The following is a 24137-nucleotide window of genomic DNA, read 5'->3' as shown; positions in this document are numbered from 1 at the left end:
CCTAGGAAATGTTTTACGAGTTTTCGAGCCGCCGGTTTGTAAATTCGTTCGAACCGGTAAATTTTCAAATTTGGCCCGTCGGAGGCCCGTAAATTGGAGTGTTTGGTCGCGAGCGGGTTGGCTCGGGCCTCGAAATAGTGTCGGGACCCGGTGACGCGCGCAAATCAATCCGCAACCCGTTCCAGTGTCGATTAAACTCAACGTGCCACCAACAGACACGCGCTCGCTCCTCTGGCAGACGGTCGGTTCGATGGATCGTCGAAGGATGTTCAGTCGCGGGCGAACCACGGGCTGATCGCGTCCACCGCGTGACAAAACAGACACTTCTTTTCCGAAATACACTCGGAACTCTCGCGATTCGATCGGGCAAGGTGAAATCGGAACGATCGGATGTGTTGACAGCTTGATGGACGATCGAACGACACTCGCGGAAAATAGGATCGCTGTCGCGAGAAGAACGACTCTGAAACTTAATTAAATAACATCGATGGACGCAGTAACGAACGTGCAGTAAACAGTTTAAATGATAGCGAATTAACCGTATTTTAGTGTCGACGTACGTGGAAGAGAAAATCACAAGGCGTGACAATCTATCGTGAACTTTATTAAAATAAAGAACTCGAGGAATCGTTAGGTCGTGTAAAAATTAACTGTTACGAATTAATACTTTTACGCACGTTCGCGGTCGTGTTCGATAAATAATCGACGAAAGTCATGCGGCGATCGAGTCGACGACTCGATATCGAATTGTTGTTGCAAGGAGTGGAAAGATCATGCTGGAAATTGAACGAACGGAATGGCGTGATTGTTGCGTTACTCGATAGAAGTTGATATTGGCAGCCACCGAGTTAACTATTGCTTATCGAGGATTATCGTGCATTCATGCTCCGAAAGAGACATTGTCAAAATTTCAATTTCGTCTCGCTAAAACTAGCAAACTCGTCTGGATTACGTCTTTATCAATCCGCTGCAGATTACGAAGCCATAAATTTACTGAAATACTGGAATTAAAAATGCTACGTTTACGTCCGTATATCTTGTTGGTTATAACGTATCTCTGGGAAAATTCTTGCATCGTTGTAACAATAGCTTGTTAAAAATGTAAACCTTGGCAAAATGCCCTTTTCGGACAGTACAAAGTTTTAGTATCCTCGTTAGAAAAACTGGAGCCGTTATTTTAGATTAGAAACTAAGATTTAACGATCGTCGGAAAGACGATACAGCTGAACGATAGAACTGGATCTGGTTGTAACTTAATTGCACCGACGATATTTAGTTCGATTCGGAACGGGATATCGAGTAGCCATTACGGCTCGTAAACACTCCGCGATGGCGACCTCGCGATCAACGTAACAATTGAGAGGAACGTATATTAATCGTCGCGAAAGGAAAGTTTCCGCGGCAGAAACGTTCCCGAAAAGCCATCCAAGTTCGGATGTCGAAATCTGCGACAGTGTCTCCGGGTAGTTGGGGCATCGTCGCTGTCACGAGGACGGATCCAATTCCCGAATTCCGTCCGGAGGGATCGAGCGTCACGGGAAGGTGGTTTCCGCATGCTGACGCCGCATCATAATAAACCCGTTTCATCGCCCCGGTGATTTTCTATTAATATGCTCGACGGAAGCACAGCAGCCACCATTTCGTCGTCCCGTCTACGACAAGGCGATTTTTCGCGGGGACCGTCCGATCGACGGTGACTATTTTCGAAGACGTCGAGGATCGTCCAGCGTTTCTGCGCCCGTCCCTAGGGCTCAGAAGTCGGATCGATCCATCCGCGCGCTGCTGTGCGCTCAAATTGGCCGGAGCAAACCGAATCGTCGCAGAGCATCTCGAACGACAATTACGAGGATATTTTTCACGATGGATCGCACGGAATCCACTTGCACGACGATTACGCTTCCCGTACGGAAGAACGTGTAACTTTCTGGTCTCGAAACGGAGATACAGCGATCGCGTTGCCTAATTGCCCTCGAGCTGTCCAAGACCTGATCTCCAAGATGATCTCTATCGACTCGAACGCGTCGGCGGATACCCTGAAAGGGGCCCAGCGAGTCGATAATCTGACGATCGGAGTGTTCCTGCAGCAGGAGGACTCGTCCACCCGACGCGACCCCCTGTACATCGTGTTGCCGATCACGATCATCTACGCGGTGATATTCCTGACCGGCGTGGTCGGTAACGTGTCCACGTGCGTGGTGATCGCGCGTAACAAGTCCATGCACACCGCCACCAATTACTATCTGTTCAGCCTGGCCGTCTCCGATTTGCTACTGCTGATATCGGGCCTGCCGCCGGAGATGTACTACATATGGTCCCATTTCCCGTACGTGTTCGGCGAGGCGTTCTGCATTATTCAGAGCTTCGCCGCGGAGACGTCCGCGAACGCCACGGTCCTCACCATCACCGCCTTCACCGTCGAGAGGTATGTGACGACTTTGAATTACCGCCCTCGACCGGCTCCTGGACGGAGAATAATGGCCATCCAGGGTCTCGAGAATGCCACGGGACGTTCGAAACGGGCAAACGAATGGGCCCCCTTTTAACCCTCGACCCGTCCTGCACCTTTGTCGAAACTGTCGTGACTGATCGATGCTTCCCGTTTAATTGCACCCATCCTTCGACGGAGACTTTTCTTAATTCGAATTCGTTAATAGATAATGAAAATAGTATTTGTTTGCAGGCAAAACCCTTCGAGAAATTTTAATGGAAGATTCTGGAGGCCAAAATAGGACGAATCTTGTTGATCGAGGCTTCGTCGAAAAGTTATTAGCGTTTAAAGCTCCCTACTGGCGGATAATATTTCTCTAAAAGCATCAGGCATTCGAGGTGTACGATTACACCCCTTGACGTAGGTTCGTTGAACCGTAACCCTTCGGTCCCTTTTATTTCTGGGAGCATAACGTCCGCCTTCGTTTCGCAACAAAAGAAGCGCCGGTGTAATTCTATCTTGGATGAAACGTTCAGACAAAAGGATATATCGAAACGGACCTTGTCCAAGTTTTATTAAACAGTTATTGAAAATCGATGTGTTTCACGGGCGAACGATCGCGCGTCGATTTTGTTTATACATCTGGGAAACGCAAACCTCATTTTTCCGACGTTCGATTTATTTTCCGTAACTTTTTCCCCCGTGTCTCCCTAGTGGCGTCGAATTTGTTGACACGCGTCAGCTTTGCCAACGATTCTCGAAGCGTAATCACAACTAACAGCTGTTGCAAGCTTATAATTCAATGAAAGCAATTTCAGCGTAAAATAAAGCCTTCGTTTTTATTTTTTAACGCGGTTGTTATACGCATGGGATAAAAGTGCACCGTTTAATCCGTTCTTTACTACCGACGACTGCAAAATATTCCGTACGAGAATTTAAATCGGTATTTTATTTAAAAATGATGCTGAAAATTGTAATTATAGAGGGTGTTCGGCCAAATCTGGGAAAAATTTTAATGGGGGATTCTAGAGGACAAAATAAGACGAAAATCAAGAATACCAATTTGTCGATGGAGGCTTCGTTAAAAAGTTATTAACAATTAAATTCAAAAATTTCAAATCGTTCCGGAAAAATTATTTTCGGTTGTGAAGGTTAATTACAATCATTTTTGGTCATTACACATACCCTCGAAATCCTATCCATTTTCTAGAAAAAAATTCTAGAAGATGTGAAATTTTTCGGTCAAAAAAAAAATTTCAAATCGTTCTAAAAAAATTATTTTCGATTGCAGGAGTCGATTATAATCATTTTTGATGAATAAATATACCCCCAAAATCCTACCCAGTTTCGAGAAAAAAATTCGAGAAGATGTGAAATTTTTCGGTCAAAAAAAAAATTTCAAATCGTTCTAAAAAAATTATTTTCGATTGCAAGGGTCGATTATAATCATTTTTGGTCAATAGACATACTCTCGAAATCCTAACCATTTTCGAGAAAAAAATTCCTTACCGAAAATATAATTTCAGGCCGATAAATGTCACTGCAAAATTTCGTGCGTATCTTTAAAACGTCATAACTTCTGAACGGATTGGACGATTTTAATGTTCAAAAAGCCAAACGCCGTGTATTTTAGTGTAGAATATGTACAAATTGCAAAAATATTCGAAAAGTTGTTCCTTGACACCGCAAAATGAGGAAACCCTCATAAAAATGGTCCAATTTTCAAACAGCCATAACTCCTACAATTGTGAATATATTTCAATGAAACTTTTTTCTGAAGTAGAGCTCATGGGTACCTACAAAAAAAGTATTAGACAAATTTTCTGTAGGGCGTCAAATAAAATTATCAAAAATGAAAAACGAATTTTTAAGAAAAATCCACAGGGCCTACCCACTTTCGAGAAAAAAATTCAGTATTGGCGAAACTTTAAACATTAATAACTTCTTAACGAAGCCTCAATCAACAAATTAGTATTCTTGATTTTCGTCTTATTTTGGCCTCTAGAATCTCCCATTAAAATCTTTCCCAGGGTTGGTCGAACCCCCTGTATATCCCAGCTTCTGTCGATCCACTGTCTGAACAATTACTCAGGACCCATCCTACGTAATTTCGTCCATTAAATTTGAAAACGACAGGCTCAGAAAATTTCGTGGGTGGTTCGAATATAATTTCGATTTTTTTGTTTCGACGTTTCAGGTACGTCGCGATCTGCCATCCCATAATCTCCCACACGATGTCGAAGTTGTCACGGGCCGTAAAATTCGTGATTGTGATTTGGTTGCTGGCGTTGTGCCTGGCCGTGCCCCAGGCGTACCAATTCGGCATCGTTTACGACTACAGCAACGGTTCGATGATCACGGACAGCGCGAGATGCTCGATGAAGTGGACCCTGATCGACCACGCGTTCGAGATATCGACCATGCTGTTCTTCGTCGTGCCAATGACGATCATCACGGTCCTGTACGTCCTGATCGCGATCCAGCTGAGAAAATCGAGGCTGCTCACGGCCGCCGTGAAGAGGAACCACTTGCCCGCCGGACTGAATCACTGCGACAGCGGCAGAGGGAAAAGCTCCGCCCAGAGAAACGTGGTTCGCATGTTGGGTGAGCGAAAATGTCACTTTCGATCCTATTCTTTATTTCTTAGAACGCCCCGGACGCGCAGTTAAATTAAATCTTCGCAAGGACTGTGTGTGTCTCCTCCGATCCTCCCAGACATCTGCCATCGCGATAAAAAAGATACTTCACGTGGAATTTAAAGATTCTTTGCGCAGATAATTTTGACGCTTGAGAATTTTAACGCGAGATTTAATTAAATGTAGATTCTCCCACCGATTTACACGCGATTGTATCATGTAACACGGACTGTGTCCATATTTTTATTCGACGCTGTGATGGATCGTATATTGAACCTACCACAGACTTTATAGGATCGCTATTTCAATTCTTCGAGTGTATGGAGGCTGACACGGCATCAATCATAATGTTCACGCCGTGGACACTTTTCTTGGCGTGACAGGAACCTCTATGTCACTCTACGCGAAAGATATAAACAAGAGAATATAGACTTGGGGCCCAGTGGACCTCGTTGTTGGCACTCTAAGGCTACGACTAACTCGTTTAATGCAGGCTGGACCCTCGTTTCAGGGAGTAGAAGTCAGAGTTGGGTCGATGCAAAATTGCTCCATCGTTCAATTTGATTTCCAAACACAAAATCATTGTTCGTCCCTTGCTTGGCGTAACGTAATGGAAATAAAATTTCTAGCAAAAAGAATGGCACAGGAAATCGATTACCGAGTCTATTTGGGGCTCATTTATCGGGCAATAATAAATATCGTAGTGTATAATTAGTCGTGATTTTTGTCTCGATGATTTCTATTTATCTGGAGGACCGTTTAAGAAACCGGTTTATCGAAACTTAACGATAACTGACCGTCGAATCGTCTTTGATTCATAGAGGATGGAATAAGAGGAACAACTCCTTCACGAAATTCTTGCCGATAGTCGGATAGATACGTTTAACTTATTATTTGTCCAACTTTGGGAATGTCAAGTTGGCTAGACTCAGTCCATGTAAGAAGCAGGGTTTGTTGCTTTACGACGTCGTAAAAATAGTTTTTTGCGCGATAAATTCTTCTACGATACGTGTCTTTACGAATGTTCATGCCAGTTTTTGGCTGAACGTGAAATTTATTGGGTCCGGATGCTTTCGTTCCGTTTCCTGGATTGTTGCTAACGTTTAAGAGCAATTTAGGTAATAAAAGGAACTGGACGCAGCACGGTATTTGCTTTGATTAATCGACAAAAACGTCGAGGATGAAATATTAGTTAATGGACGAACGAATCGATATAGATGAGCCGATGAGTTTAATTCTCAGGAAATTCTTCACCCTCGTACTCGATAATAATACTTGATAAAATGGTAATCGAACGAACAACTTAATTTGTGCCCGTGCTGTATATATATTTATTTAACGTCTCGACGGGAAGAACAAACACACAGTGTACAATTAACAAAATTAACTTTAGCGAAAAATACGATGTTGACCGCGTTTGGGCTACCCTTAAACGCTTGCTTAATTTCTGTTTCATTAAAATGGAACGTAGAATTTCCACTACTTTCCATATACGGGGTGTTTGGTCACATCTGGAAAAAATTTTAATGCAAGATTCTAGAAAATTAAAACAAAAATCAAGAATATCAACTTCTTGACTAAGGTTTTGTTAAAACGTTATTGAAAAATTAAATTAAAAAATTTCAAATCATTCTAAAAAAATTACTTTTGGTTGCGGGGGTCGATTGCAATCATTTTTGGTGAATGCACGTACCCCCAAAATCCCAACCACTTTCGAGAAAAAAATTCAGGAAGGTGGACTTTTTCGGCGAAATTCAAAAATTTCAAATCGTTCTAGAAAAATTATTTTTAGTTGTGGGGGTCAATTACAATCATTTTTGGTGAATAAACATACCTTTGGAATTCTACCCATTTTCTAGAAAAAAATTCGAGAAGGTGTGAAATTTTTCGACGGAAAAAAACATTTTCAAATCATTCTAAAAAAATTATATTTAATTACAGGAGTCAATTACAGGCATTTTTGATCATTACACACAACCCCGAAAGCCTACCCACTTTCGAGAAAAAAATTCGAGGTGTGAAATTTTTCGACAAAATTAAAAAATTTCAAATCGTTCTAGAAAAATTATTTTTAGTTGCAGGGGTCGATTGCAATTATTTTTTGTGAATAGACATACCCCCGAAATCTTGCGCATTTTCGAGAAAAAAATTCATTACGGAACTTTAAACGTTAATAACTTTTTAACGAAGCCTCCATCAGCAAATTGATATTCTTGATTTTCGTCCTATTTTGGCCTCTAAAATCTCCCATTATAATTTTTCCCAGGGATGGCCGAACACCCTGTATATATTTTTATCGACTTTTAATGAAATAACAAATGTAGAGCAGTCGAAAGGAAATCAGAATCGCATGAAACTGGTAGCAGGAATTTTCGAATTCTAAGCAGACCAGAAATACCGCTAACGGAGCGAACGATCATTTCATCGACATTATTAATCGCATCCACTGACCTCGATATTGATCGCGCGTCGCGGAATTCGTTCGTGGCAGAAAATCATCCCGAAGAGCGAAAATTCTTCGAATTCGGTCCGTGGTGTATCGAAGGGACGCGTTCATCGGCTCGTTCCATTTCGAGCGGTCGAGGATCGTTTCGCCTTCTTCGATATCGCTGTCGATCGAGTCGAACACGAACACCATAACCGCCAAGACCCGTGAAATGACCGAAATCAGGGTATCGTACGATTTTACGAGCCTACCTTTCCGAGTATCGTTGCAATAGAAAACATTTCGGGGCATAGTTTATCCGGGTAAACGATGCGAATTTACGAGCTTCGAGTCAACTATCCGGTCGTCTCGACATTAAAATCTCTTGGGTTGCTCCTGTTAAATAAAAATGTCCAAAGAAAGTACCCCGAAAAGCTTACGATAACGCCACGAATCGTATTCAAATACAGAAATGAAAATGGCTAACTTGCATCTTGTTATCGAACGCTCGAGGTGCGATTTTCAGTTGCAATCGCGCGATAAATGCGTCTCGTGTCGCGAAGGAAGTAAAGATCGCTCGTTAGAACAGTAAGAAGAATAGGCGCGGACGGTCGAACACGCTAAACCCATTTTTGGACCGTCGAACGCGAGGACACGGATTTTTCTACGCGGTTCGAACTTTTCTCGAGTCATTAATCGTCGATGGAGAGAAATTCAATCCTCCTTTGGAAAGTACCCTTCAATATCGAAATCGATTTTTTGGTATTATACAAGTGTCGAAAGTTGAAACATTAAGTGCAGGATCGGGGAACGTTCAACGTGTTATTCATGGTTCGTTTACTTTAGCAAGACGTCGCGAAAGTTTCGTCTCGATGGAATACGTCGCTTCCTAAAGACGTCGACTCCTGCCTCCGTTAAATCGGACGAAACAGACAATTGCTACTTCTGACCATTCCCTTTTTCCCTTGAGAAACCCTCTTCAGAATTTATATGTGCGTCTGTGCCTATTTACAAGACAAATTTTTAAAACGTGAACAGCGTTAGAGTAGAACTCATGGTGCTGCAATCGACGTTCCACCATAGTTTTGGGTATCGTGGTATTCTTATCGCGACGATAGCTATATTTGCATTGTCAGAAGACCCACTGCGCGGTGTCGAGTCGTCTTTGGATCGCGTAAAGTTTGAAATACGACGATAGTAAAGTTTAACGCCGGGGGAGTTTCTTCGGTCCATAAATTTCACAGCAAATTATCGGAATCTGTTTATGGCCTCTAGTGTTTTGACAATGTAACTATTCCAATGAAAGATCTTGTTCTACTTTAACGAGAATATTCTTTCCTGTTTATACTCCGTGTTAATGGAATTTAACATCATCGCAGAAAAGTAGAAATATCTGACGTTTGGATCAACGAGCAGATTTTCGCAACGTTTAAGCTATAATAATTTATATCGCGCGTTGGGTGCAGTAGTAGAAATAATTAAATCCCATTGCGTTAATAGGATTCCCTGATTACTTTATGCACTGTGTATTTATGCACTGTCTGCAATCATATTTAACTCGTTTACTGCGGTTGGGAGCATATATGCTCCGTATCGTATTTCGTTTCATGCCAGCCATCTTTCATCGAACATTTACTACGCGCTAAGTCGATAATTTATGTTTTTCCCCGTCAGTTTTACTGAGATTTACAAAATGTAAATAAGTTGCTCGATCTACATTTCAGAAAACTCCATGAATTTAATAAAATACCTGTGTAGAATGTATAAAACGTACTCGTGGCAAGAGGAAAGGTACGTTTTTGCTAAAAAATCAATATGTTTTAAATTTGAATTTAACGTGGCTCTCGCGGAGCAAACATCCTCGCTACAAAGGGTTTCTGTAAAAGCGCAATAAGCGAGGTAAATCTATCATGGTCGTCTGAACGAAGACAGTGTAATATGCATATTGCAACGAGAAAGAAAGATGGCTTCCGGGCGAAGGGGAAACAATATTACAGAAGCGTGTAGAATGCGAACAGCGTCGATCAGACAGACAGACAGGCGGAAGAAGGCGATGGAAAATCTCATACGATTTATAACGTTAATAAAAATGAAACAACCTGTAGAATTTTCCCTCCAAGTTTCGAAAACAGTTAACTGCTGTTATCGTTCTCGATTTCGAGGTTGTTTAAATATAGCCACCGAAAGGAGTTCAAACAAACCATCGCGCATGTGGCTGATTTGCTTCGGTCGTAGATCCTACTACCTTCGACCCTATTCGTCTTAAACTTCTATTATCTCCGCAACGTCCTTGATAAGCGTCGACCTGATTCGAAGTTATCGGTCCCCCTCCCCCCCCTCTCCGTTCATCTGGTTTCCCTTTGTAAACTGTCCACGACTGTCTTGTTTATAGTTACAGATTTACGATCCGTGACGCGTGCAGCAGTCGACAAACGCCTCGCGTGTCGCGTGTAAAGTCGGATTTAATTTTAAAGTGGCGTCGCCTCGTAAATTCTTCGAGCTGATCGGACGCTGGGTTTCGGCCCCGGGCGTCGCGTAGCGTCTCCCCGACGTACCAACGCGTCAACCGCGGAAAAAGAAACGAATTCCACGGATTCCTACGCTTCTCCCGTCTCCCAGTTAGGCGAGGTAATAAAAGATCGGTAAATTCTATGTAGAATTAGCAGTATTTGATACAAAACCCTTTGGTACGAAAGTAGTTTCTGTCCGCGAGGTAGAAGCTTTCAACGACCGTTCGCGATTCCTATTCGGGATATTTTCACTTTTCGAAGACATCCGTTATAAAAATCGTACGGGACGGTTTTCCATTTCGCTCGGTGGAAATTAATTTGACGCTTGTTTGAAAAATGCAGCGATAACGGATAGGGTCTAGAGTGCGTCATTACTCCCACGGCCGATATCGGGCGTAAAAATGGCCGATATGACCCGCGGCTGACGGGAAGCCTCGATTTCGCGGTAATGTGTCGCGTTTTATGCCGCGCGACACGCGAAAATCTATCCTGCGGTTGAATTCCCGGCGTGACGGCCGCGATTTTTGCCACGGTTATCTCCCCGATGGCGAACAGCTATCAGGGATGAAGATAAGTGACCCCAATGCACTCGTAAATTCGGTACCGTGCATTATCGGTGGTACCTGTTCTCTTTTCGACTTGCTCCTTTTCACGATCATCGATTACGCCCGCCGTTTTGTCGCCGCAATGCGATCGTTTCGTAAACCACACGCGCTGTAAAAACTAGCTGCAACGAACAAGATCTCTTTTCGTTGGTGTTAATTAATTCGAGACGGGGGAGGAAGCGAACGATCGAAGCTGGTCGTTCCGATTCTTCGGTTTTGTGGAACAACAGCCATTCAGAGGCGTCTATTTACGGCTGCACACTAGCAATCGCGGTTTGTATAACTTTCTGCGGTGCTGCACGCGAGTACGATCTATTTCTTGATCGATCTGCTTGCGTAAAACTAGAACTGGCCTCCCAGCGACCAAACGGAACACGGCAATTCATAGTTCACGTTGGTAAAACCGAGGTTCCCGCGTGTAAATTGTGGTCTTTTTGAATGAATCGAATAGCGTAGAATGAGCGTCGTTCATAATACGGAATTGTGTATTTTCTTAACGCTCCTGTCTATTGTCGGGTGAACACGCGAGCAATTTCCATTCGTACGAAACTCGTGCGTTTCGCGTAGCGTGCACCGAAGCCGACTTGCATTCAACGTTACAGCTGCTGACAGTTCGCCAGGACTGTATAAATCGTTCCTTGTCGAGTATCTGAGGGGAAAATAAACCCAGTCGCGTGTGCGTATCCTAACGATGTGCTTGAAACACTATCGAAAACCACTGTTCCCTTTACTTATTTCGAATGCCAACAGCGAGTTCCAAACATTTTCAAAGGTGGTCTTCGAGTATTTTCTACCGATAAAATACAAATTAAATGTACGTTGGTCGGCCCAGAGCGTCTCGATGACGTTTTGCTTTGAATCGGTGGCTTCCTAACTGGCTTCCTCCCAGGCACCTTTTACCATCGTCGAAACACAAATGAAATTTACGTTTCGTTCGTCGAAAGCGCTTGGATCTTCGACGCAGGTGTTCCCGAACAATAGCAAGACGCTCGGCGACATTTTGCTCGGAATCGGTAGCTTCCTAACGGGGTTTCCTCCCACGCCTGTCGAACATCGTCGAACGAACCGACAGCTAAATTTGCGATGCCCAGCAGGCTCGCTATTGTTCCTATCGTATCGTCGCGTCGAAACAGAGGAATCAAAGCGACAACCATCTTCGAAGGCGATTTGAAACTTAAATTCTCGTTTAAACGAGACGAGATAAATATTCCACGGCAGTTGTCGAGCCCCCTTTGTGCCAACAAAGGGGTTTAATTTACCCGCATTTTTCTAAATTAAAAATCTTATTTCGCCCCCTCTCCTGTAAGATATCGTCCCCCGGGGTGTCGCGACACTTATATTAGGAAATATCGCTTTAGAGCGACCTTCAGTGTTCTATATTCCCAAGTTCACGAGCCTCTGAAATCTGTATGGGCAGAGACACAGACAGAAACCCAGTCACGAAACGGCTTCGTTGCTAATTACGAAAGTCGCGCGGCAAAATTACCGCGGCTACGTGGGCGTAGAGCAGAACTTCCGTCGGCTATTCTCAGAAATAAAAACTGCGAAATGAGACTCGAAAGAAACAGCGATAAATCGTTCGCGCGGACGGAACAAGCTTACCGAACTTTTTCTGCACGTTTGACACGCATCGAGCGTTCTCCTCGAAAGAATATATTCTATATTTTAAATCATTTTTTTAGAATCCAGACCGTTAGTATTTCAATAACTTGGAAAGGAGGTAGAAAAGAACCGCGGTGAACGAGTTTATTGAACGAGCAAGAGAATCAACAACTTGTTGACGGATTATTTTTGCGACGATACACTTTTATCGCGATCGGGAGTTATTTACGGCGGAAGCGCGTTTTTCGAGACACTGTATCGCCATGACCGATCGTATTTCAGCGACGAGAGAATTGAAAATGACGGATGGACGGTTTTTGTGATGCTAAGTGACCGTTTCGAAAAATGGGGGACGTCAAAGAGCAAACGCGAGCAGTCGATCGTATTTTCTGTCTTCGAAGATCTCTCGAACGGCCGTAAAATCGAGAAAAATTTATCGTGCAAGCAGATTCTTTATTTACAGAAGCGTGCAACGATCGGGAATAACGTTTTATTTGCCTCTTTATAATTTCTGTGCTCGGTGGACATCAGTTTCGACGCGAGAATGACATCGCAGGTGGTGTTAAGCGTGGTGGTTTTCAAACTATAGAATGCAATTATTGGAGCCTGTTTACGCGCGCTGTTCATTCGAGACAATGTCGTTACCGTTGCACCTAATTGCAAGGTTATTTAAGGGAGGATCGTAAGAACGATGTTATATTTCATATGGAGAGTCAACATGAAATTTTAATGAGAATAAAAAAAAGTGGTAGTTACGCCAATGGAAAACCAGCGAAAGTACGGAGGAATCGAGAATAATGTGTCCTTACGCCTATGGGTTCTCGAGGCAGTTGCTTCCGTGTTTTTTTTCTATAGACTGTTTTTTCCCACGCTTCTCCGCGTCGCTCGTAAGCGCCATTGTTTACGTTTTTTTTCCTTTTGTGCGTACGCATTACTAGGAATCTCTGTATGCCAATCTCCATTCATTTCTCTCGATCGGTTCCAAAGCCGGACAGTAACTCGGCGTAGAAGCGTCGGATTTGTTTCGAATAAAGCTTGAATTAAAAGGGACGAATTCTTAACACGTTGGATGCCATGGGGGTCACCGGTGACCGGCGAAGCCAAGATAGAAGCACATAATTCGAGTAAATTTCAATGTTTGTAAATTTTTCAATATTATCATCGTTACTAAAATGATGTGTAGAAAGTAATGCAGTATAGGACATATAAAAATAGTTTTATTTATATACATATACAGGGTGTTCGAAGAATACCAATTTGTTGATGGAGCCTTCGTTAAAAAGTTATTAACAATTAAATTCAAAAATTTCTAATCGTCTTGGAAAAATTATTTTCTGTTGCGGGGGTTAAGTACAATCATTTTTCGTGAATAGACATACCCTCGAAATCCTACCCACTTTCGAGAAAAAAATTCGAAATGTGAAATTTTTCGACCGGAAAAAAAAAATTTCAAATCGTTTTGGAAAAATTATTTTTAGCTAGGGGGGTTAATTACAATCATTTTTGGTGAATAGACATACCCTCGAAATCCTACCCACTTCCGAGAAAAAAATTCGAAATGTGAAATTTTTCGACCGGAAAAAAAAAATTTCAAATCGTTTTGGAAAAATTATTTTTAGCTAGGGGGGTTAATTACAATCATTTTTGGTGAATAGACATACCCTCGAAATCCTACCCACTTCCGAGAAAAAAATTCGAAATGTGAAATTTTTTGACCGGAAAAAAAAAATTTCAAATCGTTTTGGAAAAATTATTTTCGAATGCGGGTCTCAATTACAATCATTTTTAGTGAATAGATATACCCTCGAAATCCTACCCCCTTTTGAGAAAAAAATTCGAGAAGGTGTGAAATTTTTCGACGGAAAAAAACAATTTCAAATCGTTCTAGAAAAATTATTTTTAGCTAGGGGGGTTAATTACAATCATTTTTGGTGAATAGACATACCCCCGAAAACTTGCGCATTTTCGAGAAAAAAATTCGAGAAGGTGTGAAATTTTTCGGCGAAAAAAAAAAATTTCAAATCATTTTGGAAAAATTATTTTCGAATGCGGGTCTCAATTACTATCATTTTTAGTGAATAGATATACCCTCGAAATCCTACCCCCTTTCGAGAAAAAAATTCGAGAAAGTGTGAAATTTTTCGACGGAAAAAAAAAATTTCAAATCGTTCTAGAAAAATTATTTTTAGCTAGTGGGGTTAATTACAATCATTTTTGGTGAATAGACATACCCTTAAAATCCTACCCACTTTCGAGAAAAAAATTCCTTACCGAAAATCTAATTACGTAGGTGCCTAAATTATTCGACGAAAAAAAAAATTTCAAATCGTTCTAGAAAAATTATTCTTAGCTAGGGGAGTTAATTACAATAATTTTTGGTGAATAGACATACCCCCGAAATCCTGCGCATTTTCGAGAAAAAAATTCGGAACTGGCAGAACTTTAAACGTTAATAACTTCTTAACGAAGCCTCCATCAACAAATTAGTATCCCTGATTTTCGTCTTATTTTGGCCTCTAAAACTCATTTGAAAAGACTATTTTTCATAACTTTCAACACAGAATGCAGTTTATTATAAATAAATATCTCGGGGTTGAATTCATTCGAGTACGAGGATCTTTCGAACGTCTTAGTAGTGCATTACGAAGTAAATTAATCACTCTCGAAAAGGTTAACCCCATATTTTTCGGGTTAACCAAGAATGATCAGTTTTCTTTACTGGATTGTTCCTAAAAATGCTGTTTTTGTTAATTACAATGTTGTATGTAACGTATAATTTGAAGGAAAACAAATATTATCATCCCTTAAACCGTTAGATTAATCAAATATCGTTTTCAAAGCAGTTAAACTCGGGCACGCTGTAAAAGTATTTCCATTTGCAGTTGCAGTGGTGGCGGCATTCTTCATCTGTTGGGCGCCATTTCACGCCCAAAGACTGCTAGCTGTGTACGCGCAAAGCAGCACCACCGAACCAAAACACGCGTTAGTAATAGTCTATACCATCCTCACGTACATGTCAGGAGTGTTTTATTACCTCTCCACGACGGTGAATCCACTTCTCTACAACATCATGTCCAACAAATTCAGAGAAGCGTTCAAGGTAAGTTATCGTTCGAGAATCCCCAGCGGAGGCCTACCTAGCCGAAGACCTTTTCGAGTCTCAAATAAATTCGTTTCCTCGTATTAAATTTATCTGGAAATTCGCTGGACTCGAGATACGATCATTTCAAAAAAAAAATACAACATTCCCGTTATTTATTTTCATCCTCGACTTTAACGCTCCCCTCTGTTTCATCTGTACGATTATCTTTTATTTGGCGCGTTTCTAAATGCTACGTCGACGGCCAAGGAACGAAATCGAGTACGACGGAGTAGGTTGAACGAACTAAAGTTAACTTTTAGTCGATGCTGTCGAATCACTGCGGATGGAAATGGTCCAGCCGGAAGTCGGTTCCCAGACAACCAACGTACAGCAGCCTCTCCAGGTACCCGAGGACAGTGACCAGGCAGGCGGACGACCGTCAGAATTCCACGTCGATTTCCCTCAGCGACGACAACCAGAATCCGTCGAACGCGGCACGAACCACCACCACCGAATTGAACGGGTTCCCGGAACGAAAGGACCAGGATCACCGATCGAAGGCGAGCAGGATCAATTCCCGGGAATACGGCAGGAGCGTGTCAAGAGGATCGAGCACCAGCCAACTCACTTTGATGACCTCGATCGGCAAGAGCTTCAACGAGGGCAACAACAACGTCGCCGCTGCTTGCGTCAACGACTGCTTGTTGAGGATCCAACGTCCAGCGAGGGCCGTCACTTTCGGTGATTATTAAACGTTCATTAGGTCTATATACCCCCCTGATATTACTAAAACCCTCAATATTCTTCGTAGGATCGAGGAAGGGTGTTTAAACAACCACAATCTTGTCTTCCCATAAAAGTGGTCTAATTTTCAAACGTCCATAACTCTTACACTAGTGAATATATTTGAATGAAACTTTTTTCTGAAGTAGAGCTCATGGGTACCTACCAAAAAGTATTAGACAACTTTTCTGTACAGCATCAACCAAATTAGTTACACATGAAAAAGGAATTTTTACTACTATCGCAAGAAAAGACATTTTCTCTGGGTCGTTCCATATATATTTGGTGTTTATCCGCGTCGTGACACTAATTCTAAGCATACTCGAGCTGCTAAGCCAACAACCACGCTCGATCTGAAGTTGACAAGCACTTAATCTACCCCATGGATCAACAGGTTTAGATCCAGAATTACTAGAACTCTAAATATTCTCCGTATGATCGAGGAAGGGTGTTTAAATAACTCAATCTTGACTCTCAAGTGCTATTGCAAGCAAGATTTTTATCTTTCCCGCCTACAGCGTGGAGAACAATCTGAAGGAACTGCGAGCTAAAGTGCAGTATAAGACTGCTTTTCTGCATTCGCGATTTTTTGTTAAAAACCATAAGATGCTTGAAAGCTCCTTTTCAGAGACTTGGTCGACTCTATCCTTTTGCTGTTAAAGTTTTAAAGCCCTGTACACTCGCCTCCTACATAGAGGGCTTAATACCCAAGAAACACGAAGCAACTTCCTGAAGGATTATCGATAAAAGAAAAGAAAAATAGTATTTGCTTCGAGAGATGGAAACTCGAGCTGCAAGATCCTTTCAACATTTTCTTTGCAATTACACGCGTTGTGTAATCTTTTCACCGCCTTCAAAGAGTCAGTCACTAACGTATAAACCATGTTATCTGCTTTTCGAGTTAGAGTCCTGTCTTTTCTCACAAATTGAAAGACCTCTGTAATAGTGCAAAGTTCGAAGACCGATCCAAATAGAGTAACGATAGTTCCTGAATTCTTTAAACGATATTTTCGACATCGTCCATGCAGACGTTTAGAATCGATGTTTATTTTCGTCGATGGGGCTATTCGTAGGATCCGTGACGCTTTCCACCGTGCTAGATGGATGGCCAGGGCTACATATTATTTAGAAACTCACCTATTTCGAGATCGGTTTAAAAGGAATCCGGAAGAACGTTTAACTGCTCGAGATATATGTACCTTTTTAAGAAATTTATTATATTCCGTCGCGGATCTGATAATAGTTTATGTATTTATAGTTAAAACGTCGCGGTATCTCATTTCGATCGTGGACTTTCGATCGACGTTAACGATCAAAAAATATGTAAACATACAGGGTGTTCGGCCACCCCTGGGAAACATTTTAATGGGAGATTCTAGAGGCCAAAAGAAGACGAAAATCAAGAATACCAATTTGTTGATGGAGGCTTCGTTAAATAGTTATTAACAATTAAATTCAAAAATTTCAAATCGTTCTGGAAAAATTACTTTAGCTAGGGGGGTTAATTACAATCATTTTTTATGAATAGACATACCCCCAAAATCCTACCCACTTTTGAGAAAAAAATTCGAGAAGGTGTGAAATTTTTGACGGAAAAAAAAATTTCAAATCATTCTAAAAAAATTATATTTAATTACAGGGGTCCATTACAAGCATTTTTGGTCATTACACACACCCCCGAAATCCTACCCACTTCCGAGAAAAAAATTTGAGAAGGTGTGAAATTTTTCGACGGAAAAAAAAAATTTCAAATCGTTCTAAAAAAACTATTTTTAGTTGCGGGGGTCAATTTCAAGCATTTTTGGTCATTATACACACCCCCGAAATCCTACCCACTTTCGAGAAAAAAATTCGAGAAGGTGTGAAATTTTTCGACGGAAAAAAAAATTTCAAATCGTTCTAGAAAAATTATTTTTAGCTAGGAGGGTTAATTACAAGCATTTTTGGTCATTATACATAACCCCGAAATCCTACTCAGTTTCGAGAAAAAAATTCCTTACCGAAAATATAATTTCTGACCAGAAATGCTGCCGGAAAACATGCGAATCTTTAAAATGTCATAACTTCTGAACGGATTGGACGATTTTAATGTTTAAAAAAGCAAACTACGCATATTTTGATGGAGAATATGTACAAATCGCAAAAATATCCGAAAAGTTGGTCCTTGACCCCGCAAAATGAGAAAAACCCCATAAAAATGGTTCAATTTTCAAACAGCCATAACTCCTACAATTGTGAATATATTTCAGTAAAACTTTTTTCTGAAGTAGAGCTCATGGGTACCTACAAAAAAGTATTAGACAACTTTTCTGTAGGGCGTCAAACAAAATTACTAAAAATGAAAAAGTAATTTTTAAGGAAAATCAACCGGGGGTAAATTTTTTGACGAAAAAAAAAATTTTAAATCATTCTAAAAAAAATATTTTTGGCTGTAGGGGTCAATTACAATCATTTTTGGTAAAGAGTCATATCCCCAAAATCCTACTCATTTCCTAGAAAAAAATTCGAGAAGGTGTGAAATTTTTCGACAAAATTAAAAAATTTCAAATCGTTCTAAAAAAATTATTTTTAGCTAGGGGGGTTAATTGCAATCATTTTTGGTGAATAGACATACCCCCGAAAGCTTGCGCATTTTCGAGAAAAAAATTCGAGAATATGTAAAATTTTTCGACGGAAAAAAAAAATTTCAAATCGTTCTAGAAAAATTATTTTTAGCTAAGGGGATTAATTACAATCATTTTTGGTGAATAGACATACCCCCAAAATCTTGCGCATTTTCGAGAAAAAAATTCAATACAGACGGAACTTTAAACGTTAATAACTTTTTAACGAAGCCACCATCAAGAAATTAGTATTCTTGATTTTCGTCTTATTTTGGCCTCCAGAATCCCCCATTAAAATTTTTCCCAGGATATGACCGAACACCCTGTATATTATTTTTTTAATTTGTAGTTCCGGTCCCTAAGAAACTTTTTATCAGTAATTGTCGTTCTCAGAATAATTATTGGACGTTTAAAACAGGTATTCTAGCGGAAAGATTGAGGCTCGGTACCAAAGGGCTGTTTCAACCGCAACCGAAAATCATAGCCAACCCTTCGACGAAACCGGAAACAGCTAGCGCGCTTCCGTCTCGATTTCAGAGCCACCCGAGTATCGAGAGCTCGAACACCATCAGCAACTCCAGCTTGCAGGATCTGGACGAAACCGAATTCACTGGCACGGAATTGGCGCAATACATGAGTACATTAAATCGCGACGTGGTCACCTGACGCTCGTTCCCGGAAGACAGCGTCTGATCCTTGTTCGATCTCCTCCGGATCGGAATCCGATCTTTTCGAGCGCACAGAGCGATCGAAAGATGCTGACTTTCTTCTAATATTCGAATCGCTAAAAGATACAGGTGATTCGAACGCGTTCGAAAGAGTCTACGATCGCATCGATTAGAACAGGAATTTAAGGGACTATTTATCGCGAGTGTGTATTTATGCGAAACGAACGATTTTAAAATTTAGTCTTCCTAAAATAAAATCGATACGATCTGGTCCCCTCGCGTGTACGATAAGATGTCCATCTGTCTTTGTGATTTTGCTTTTTCGTACAGATGTCGTCGAGACCTCGAGGAACAGTTTGAGAAGCTCGTCGAATAAAGCTACAAGTTAAGTACAAATTTATTTCTTTTTTTATATCGATCGATGTTTGAAACAATACACTTCCTTCGTACACCGAGACGCGTACATCGAATTCATTTTTGTACATACTCTGTTTCGGCGTAACATTTGCGAGATATAACGTATTGTATAGCTTCTTTGGAATCTTATGCGGCTTGTGAGTAATAAAAAAGAAAAAGAATCAACGATCGCGTCGACGCAGCGAATTATTTCTGTGCATCGCGGAACGCGTAGAAAAGATGATCGAAAGTCTTTACAGGGCAGTCTTCGGTCTTGAGTCCAGGTAAGCTTTGATTTTCGGCAGAGCTCTGACCTTCTCCACCAATTTCTTCAGTTCCGGGTAATCCTTGTTCAGATCCTCCCCGATGATGTTCGTCAGAAGCTCCGTGTACGCGGTGAACAATAAATCAGCCCACGACAGCTGCAACAAATTGAAAGATTAATTTCGAAGATCATTTGTCAAAGAAATTCGGTCCTTTCGATTTGCAAAAACATTCCGTACGCGCTTTGCCTCGGAGGAAACGTAAGGAAAGACGTAATTGAATTGGTCATTCGGTACTAAATTGTCTAAGAAGATTTGAACGAAAAAATCGTGCTGGTATCTCGTAACAGGAAACGTTACTCGACTGATCGTTATACAGACTTAAAAATAACAATCACCTTTCCATTGGCAAGATAGCCATTGTTACTCTTGACCCTCTCTTCGAGCTTGCTAAGGATGGTCGGTGCCTTGGTGAACGCAACTTTTTTCAGTTTCGCTTTGAACGCAGCATCCTCTTCCCAATGATACTGAGTGAATCCTGCGAAATCGCCAAGACCGTAACGAAGGAGTTTCTCGTCTTAAAATATCGAAAACGAATGGCAGGCGATACGTACCCACTTTCAAATCGTCCAAAGTGTCGACGACGGCGTCGATTTCGTAAGATTCGACGTCGTTCGAGCCGTAGAGATCGTTCCTTCTGGCGAGCAGACGGGAAATTGCCTTGGATTGGTAGTAAGTCTTTCCGTCGATCTCCAAAACGGGCACCTGACCCATTGGCATTTCTGCGGGAGAGAAAATAATTAGCTGCAGTTCGACGAAAAAGGCTTGAAGACATGGGAATGATTCAAATTATTTGCAGTCGCAAGCTGATTTAAAGAATTTCTTTCCGGAGAACGATTCTTTAAAAAAGATATCGGAATACTTACTAGCCTTGTATTCTGGCCATTCCTCGAAGGTGAGTCTCTTATCCTCGAACTTGATCCCGCTCTGGTGAAGCAAGAACCTGATGCCCTCGGCAAGACCAGTGACATTGAAATACGTCAACTTGTAGGTAGACATTATCTGCATAGAATACCACGGTTTTTAAATTATGGAAATTATGGAAAAGAACAATTTACGACAGTGTTCGCGAATTAAAAAACTCAACGCTAGATTTACGGTACGCGTCAATTTGACGCATTCAGATTCTAAACTTAACGTTATAGAACTCGTAAATATTATTTGTTAGCAATTTATGTTGAATTGATGTAACGATATGGATGTATCCTCTAATAAAAAGAAAAGCTGCATTTTAATGCAACTGTCAACGTAGCGAATTATAATAAAAATACGCGCAACGAGTGTCCGTAAACCTAGTCTTAAAATTCCGTGTAAATATTATTTTTTAACAACTTACGTTGAATTTGTTTGATGCAATGGCATGAATACATATTCTAATTAAAAGGAAAATCGTATTTTAAGGTAATCGTCGACATGAGAGGTATCGATAAATATACGCGCGATCAATGCCCGTAAATCTAGTGTTGATCGAGAGATTGAAAACTTTGAGGGCTCGTAGTTTTCACGGATATTTATTGTTTCGCGATTAAAGAAACTTCTCCCGCGGAGATAAAAGGGAAATAAATTTTTATACCTGTTCGATCACTTTGTAATTCTGATTAACGTATTTAAATGTTCTGCACGACCGCCGAGTTTAACGTTGCACAACCAAACGCGAAAGAGTGCTCCGAATAAGTAATGACTCTGTTTAATGTATCTACACACTGGCCATTCGATCGATTTCGGTCAGTTTGCAGATTATACGGTCGTTTTTATCAAAATTTCGATCGTGGAACGGAGAACGGAGACATCGATTATTCAACGCGATAGAAATGATTGCACAGTGTATACTGTTCGAAATAGATGACCCAATTTTATAACGCGTTGATTGCCATGGGAGTCACCGGTGACCGGCACTTGGTTATTCCTTATCTTACCGTTAGATCACCATTTAAAAAAATGTGAATTTTATTACAAGTTTTGAAATCGTAAATACAGGTAAAATTGCGAAAACCTTTGTACGACACTGGATAACATGATTTTTGCTTGATTTAAAAACAAAATTACCTTAAAATGATGAACTACAGTGGCTTCACATGAAAAAATATGAACAAATTATAATTTGTTAAATTAAAATAATATGCTTACGTAGAATCAAAAAAAGTATTTGTTTTTAATAAGTTTTCGAAATGTAACTCCCCTTTTTATACTGGTTTTGGGTCTCGTGTAACACGGTTTCACACAACGCGGCATTTTCTAGGAATCTATCTACCGTGTTATAGGAGGGTTACTTTTGCTTGATTTAAAAACAAAATTACCTTAAAATGATGAACTACAGTGGCTTCACATGAAAAAATATGAACAAATTATAATTTGTTAAATTAAAATAATATGCTTACGTAGAATCAAAAAAAGTATTTGTTTTTAATAAGTTTTCGAAATGTAACTCCCCTTTTTATACTGGTTCTGAGACTCGTGTAACACGGTTTCACACAACACGGCATTTTCTAGGAATCTATCTACCGTGTTATAGGAGGGTTACTTTTGCTTGATTTAAAAACGAAATTACCTTAAAATGATGAACTACAGTGGCTTCACATGAAAAAATATAAACAAATTATAATTTGTTAAATTAAAATAATATGCTTACGTAGAATCGAAAAAAAGTATTTGTTTTTAATAAGTTTTCGAAATGTAACTCCCCTTTTTATACTGGTTCTGAGTCTCGTGTAACACGGTTTCACACAACACGGCATTTTCTAGGAATCTATCTACCGTGTTATAGGAGGGTTACTTTTGCTTGATTTAAAAACAAAATTACCTTAAAATGATGAACTACAGTGGCTTCACATGAAAAAATATAAACAAATTATAATTTGTTAAATTAAAATAATATGCTTACGTAGAATCAAAAAAAGTATTTGTTTTTAATAAGTTTTCGAAATGTAACTCCCCTTTTTATACTGGTTCTGGGTCTCGTGTAACACGGTTTCACACAACGCGGCATTTTCTAGGAACCTATCTACCGTGTTATAGGAGGGTTACCTGTGTATTTTTTTTTTTTTGCAATATCATACTCGATTTATTTGTCAAGCAACGGGCTCGTTTCGAACTCGACACCCCGTAGATCGTTCTATGTTCGAAACATAGACCGTCCGTCCAATGGAGGGACCGGAGATGTTTCAATCAGTTACGCAATCAATGACAGTACATCGTTCGAGAACATTTTACGCTGTCTGCGAGCGGCAATTTGCAGAATGCCGTCACTAGGGATCGCATAGTTGTAGTTAACAGCCACGGCATTGAAGTTAATTAACGGCTGAAACAGTAGGAATAACCTGACAAAAGTGACCCCGTTGCGTTAAACTCAACGACACAGACTAACTAGCAACAACAAAAGTAGTATAAATACGGTTTAAATAGAAATCGGTTACAAATTCGAAATTATCGATCACCTTTATTGGCTCCCTGAGTTATCCAGTTCGATATACTTAATATTTACCATCGTATCAGCACGTCGACGGTATAGACTTTTAAACGATCAATTAGCATTATTTGCAACTATATACGACGAAAAGTACACGATCAGACTGTCGAATATTCCTCTACTTTGCATTCCAATTTGAGTAAGTATCGAGAACGCGTCTATACGCAGCGAAAATCGAGGCTTAACGCGTTAGCTGTCACGGTGGTCACCGGTGACCGGCACTTGGCGACCATTTTCGAACTCTGATAAATCAAGTTACCGTTGTTAGGTATGCTATGAAATAACAAATACACGAATATAGTGGTCGGTGAAATTACGCCTATAGGTTTGATATATTAGCTGCACGAAAATTCGTATTATCTGAGGCGTAAAGTAGGCCAACTACGGCGTCGCGTTTCGCGAAATTTCCGAGCGATTTCTACTCGTGATAATGGAAAGTTTCGAGGGAGAAGTGGCTGGAAAAATAAACGCACTCACGATGGTTTCCGTGGAAATACACTGGCGGACGACTGGAATCGACAAACTCTCGAATACTACTGACTCCGTACTCGCGAACCAGTTGCTTTAAGTAAAGAATCCAACCATCGTTCGATGGTAGCGTCACCAGATG

General features: G+C 40.7%; 2 protein-coding genes across 3 annotated transcripts; one reads left to right on the top strand and one right to left on the bottom strand.

Annotated features, from left to right (window-relative positions):
* The first annotated feature begins 101 nt into the window (after positions 1-101).
* LOC143345908 (pyrokinin-1 receptor) lies at positions 102-19594 on the top strand. Its single transcript, XM_076773514.1, has 5 exons — positions 102-2422; positions 4626-5032; positions 15089-15306; positions 15609-16029; positions 19093-19594. The coding sequence occupies exons 1-5, from the start codon at positions 1998-2000 to the stop codon at positions 19338-19340; spliced, it is 1719 nt and encodes a 572-aa protein (XP_076629629.1). The 5' UTR covers positions 102-1997; the 3' UTR covers positions 19341-19594.
* Positions 19595-19721: 127 nt separating this feature from the next.
* On the bottom strand, positions 19722-24137 carry Gsts1 (glutathione S-transferase S1). Of its 2 annotated transcripts, none has more exons than XM_076773516.1 (5): positions 24005-24137; positions 20928-21063; positions 20616-20783; positions 20400-20539; positions 19722-20160 (listed from the first exon to the last, which is right to left on the bottom strand). In XM_076773516.1, exons 2-5 carry the CDS (start codon positions 21058-21060, stop codon positions 19993-19995), a joined length of 609 nt encoding a protein of 202 aa, XP_076629631.1. In that variant the 5' UTR covers positions 21061-21063; positions 24005-24137; the 3' UTR covers positions 19722-19992. The 2 variants fall into 2 exon arrangements, with proteins under 2 accessions (XP_076629631.1, XP_076629632.1); XM_076773517.1 differs by having other exon boundaries at positions 24001-24123.

This window comes from Colletes latitarsis, chromosome 9, assembly GCF_051014445.1.
Source record: "Colletes latitarsis isolate SP2378_abdomen chromosome 9, iyColLati1, whole genome shotgun sequence".
In the NCBI taxonomy this organism is placed as follows: domain Eukaryota; kingdom Metazoa; phylum Arthropoda; class Insecta; order Hymenoptera; family Colletidae; genus Colletes; species Colletes latitarsis.
The sequence above is the reverse complement of the archived record's forward strand: the minus strand, read 5'-3'. Positions and strand labels throughout refer to the sequence as shown.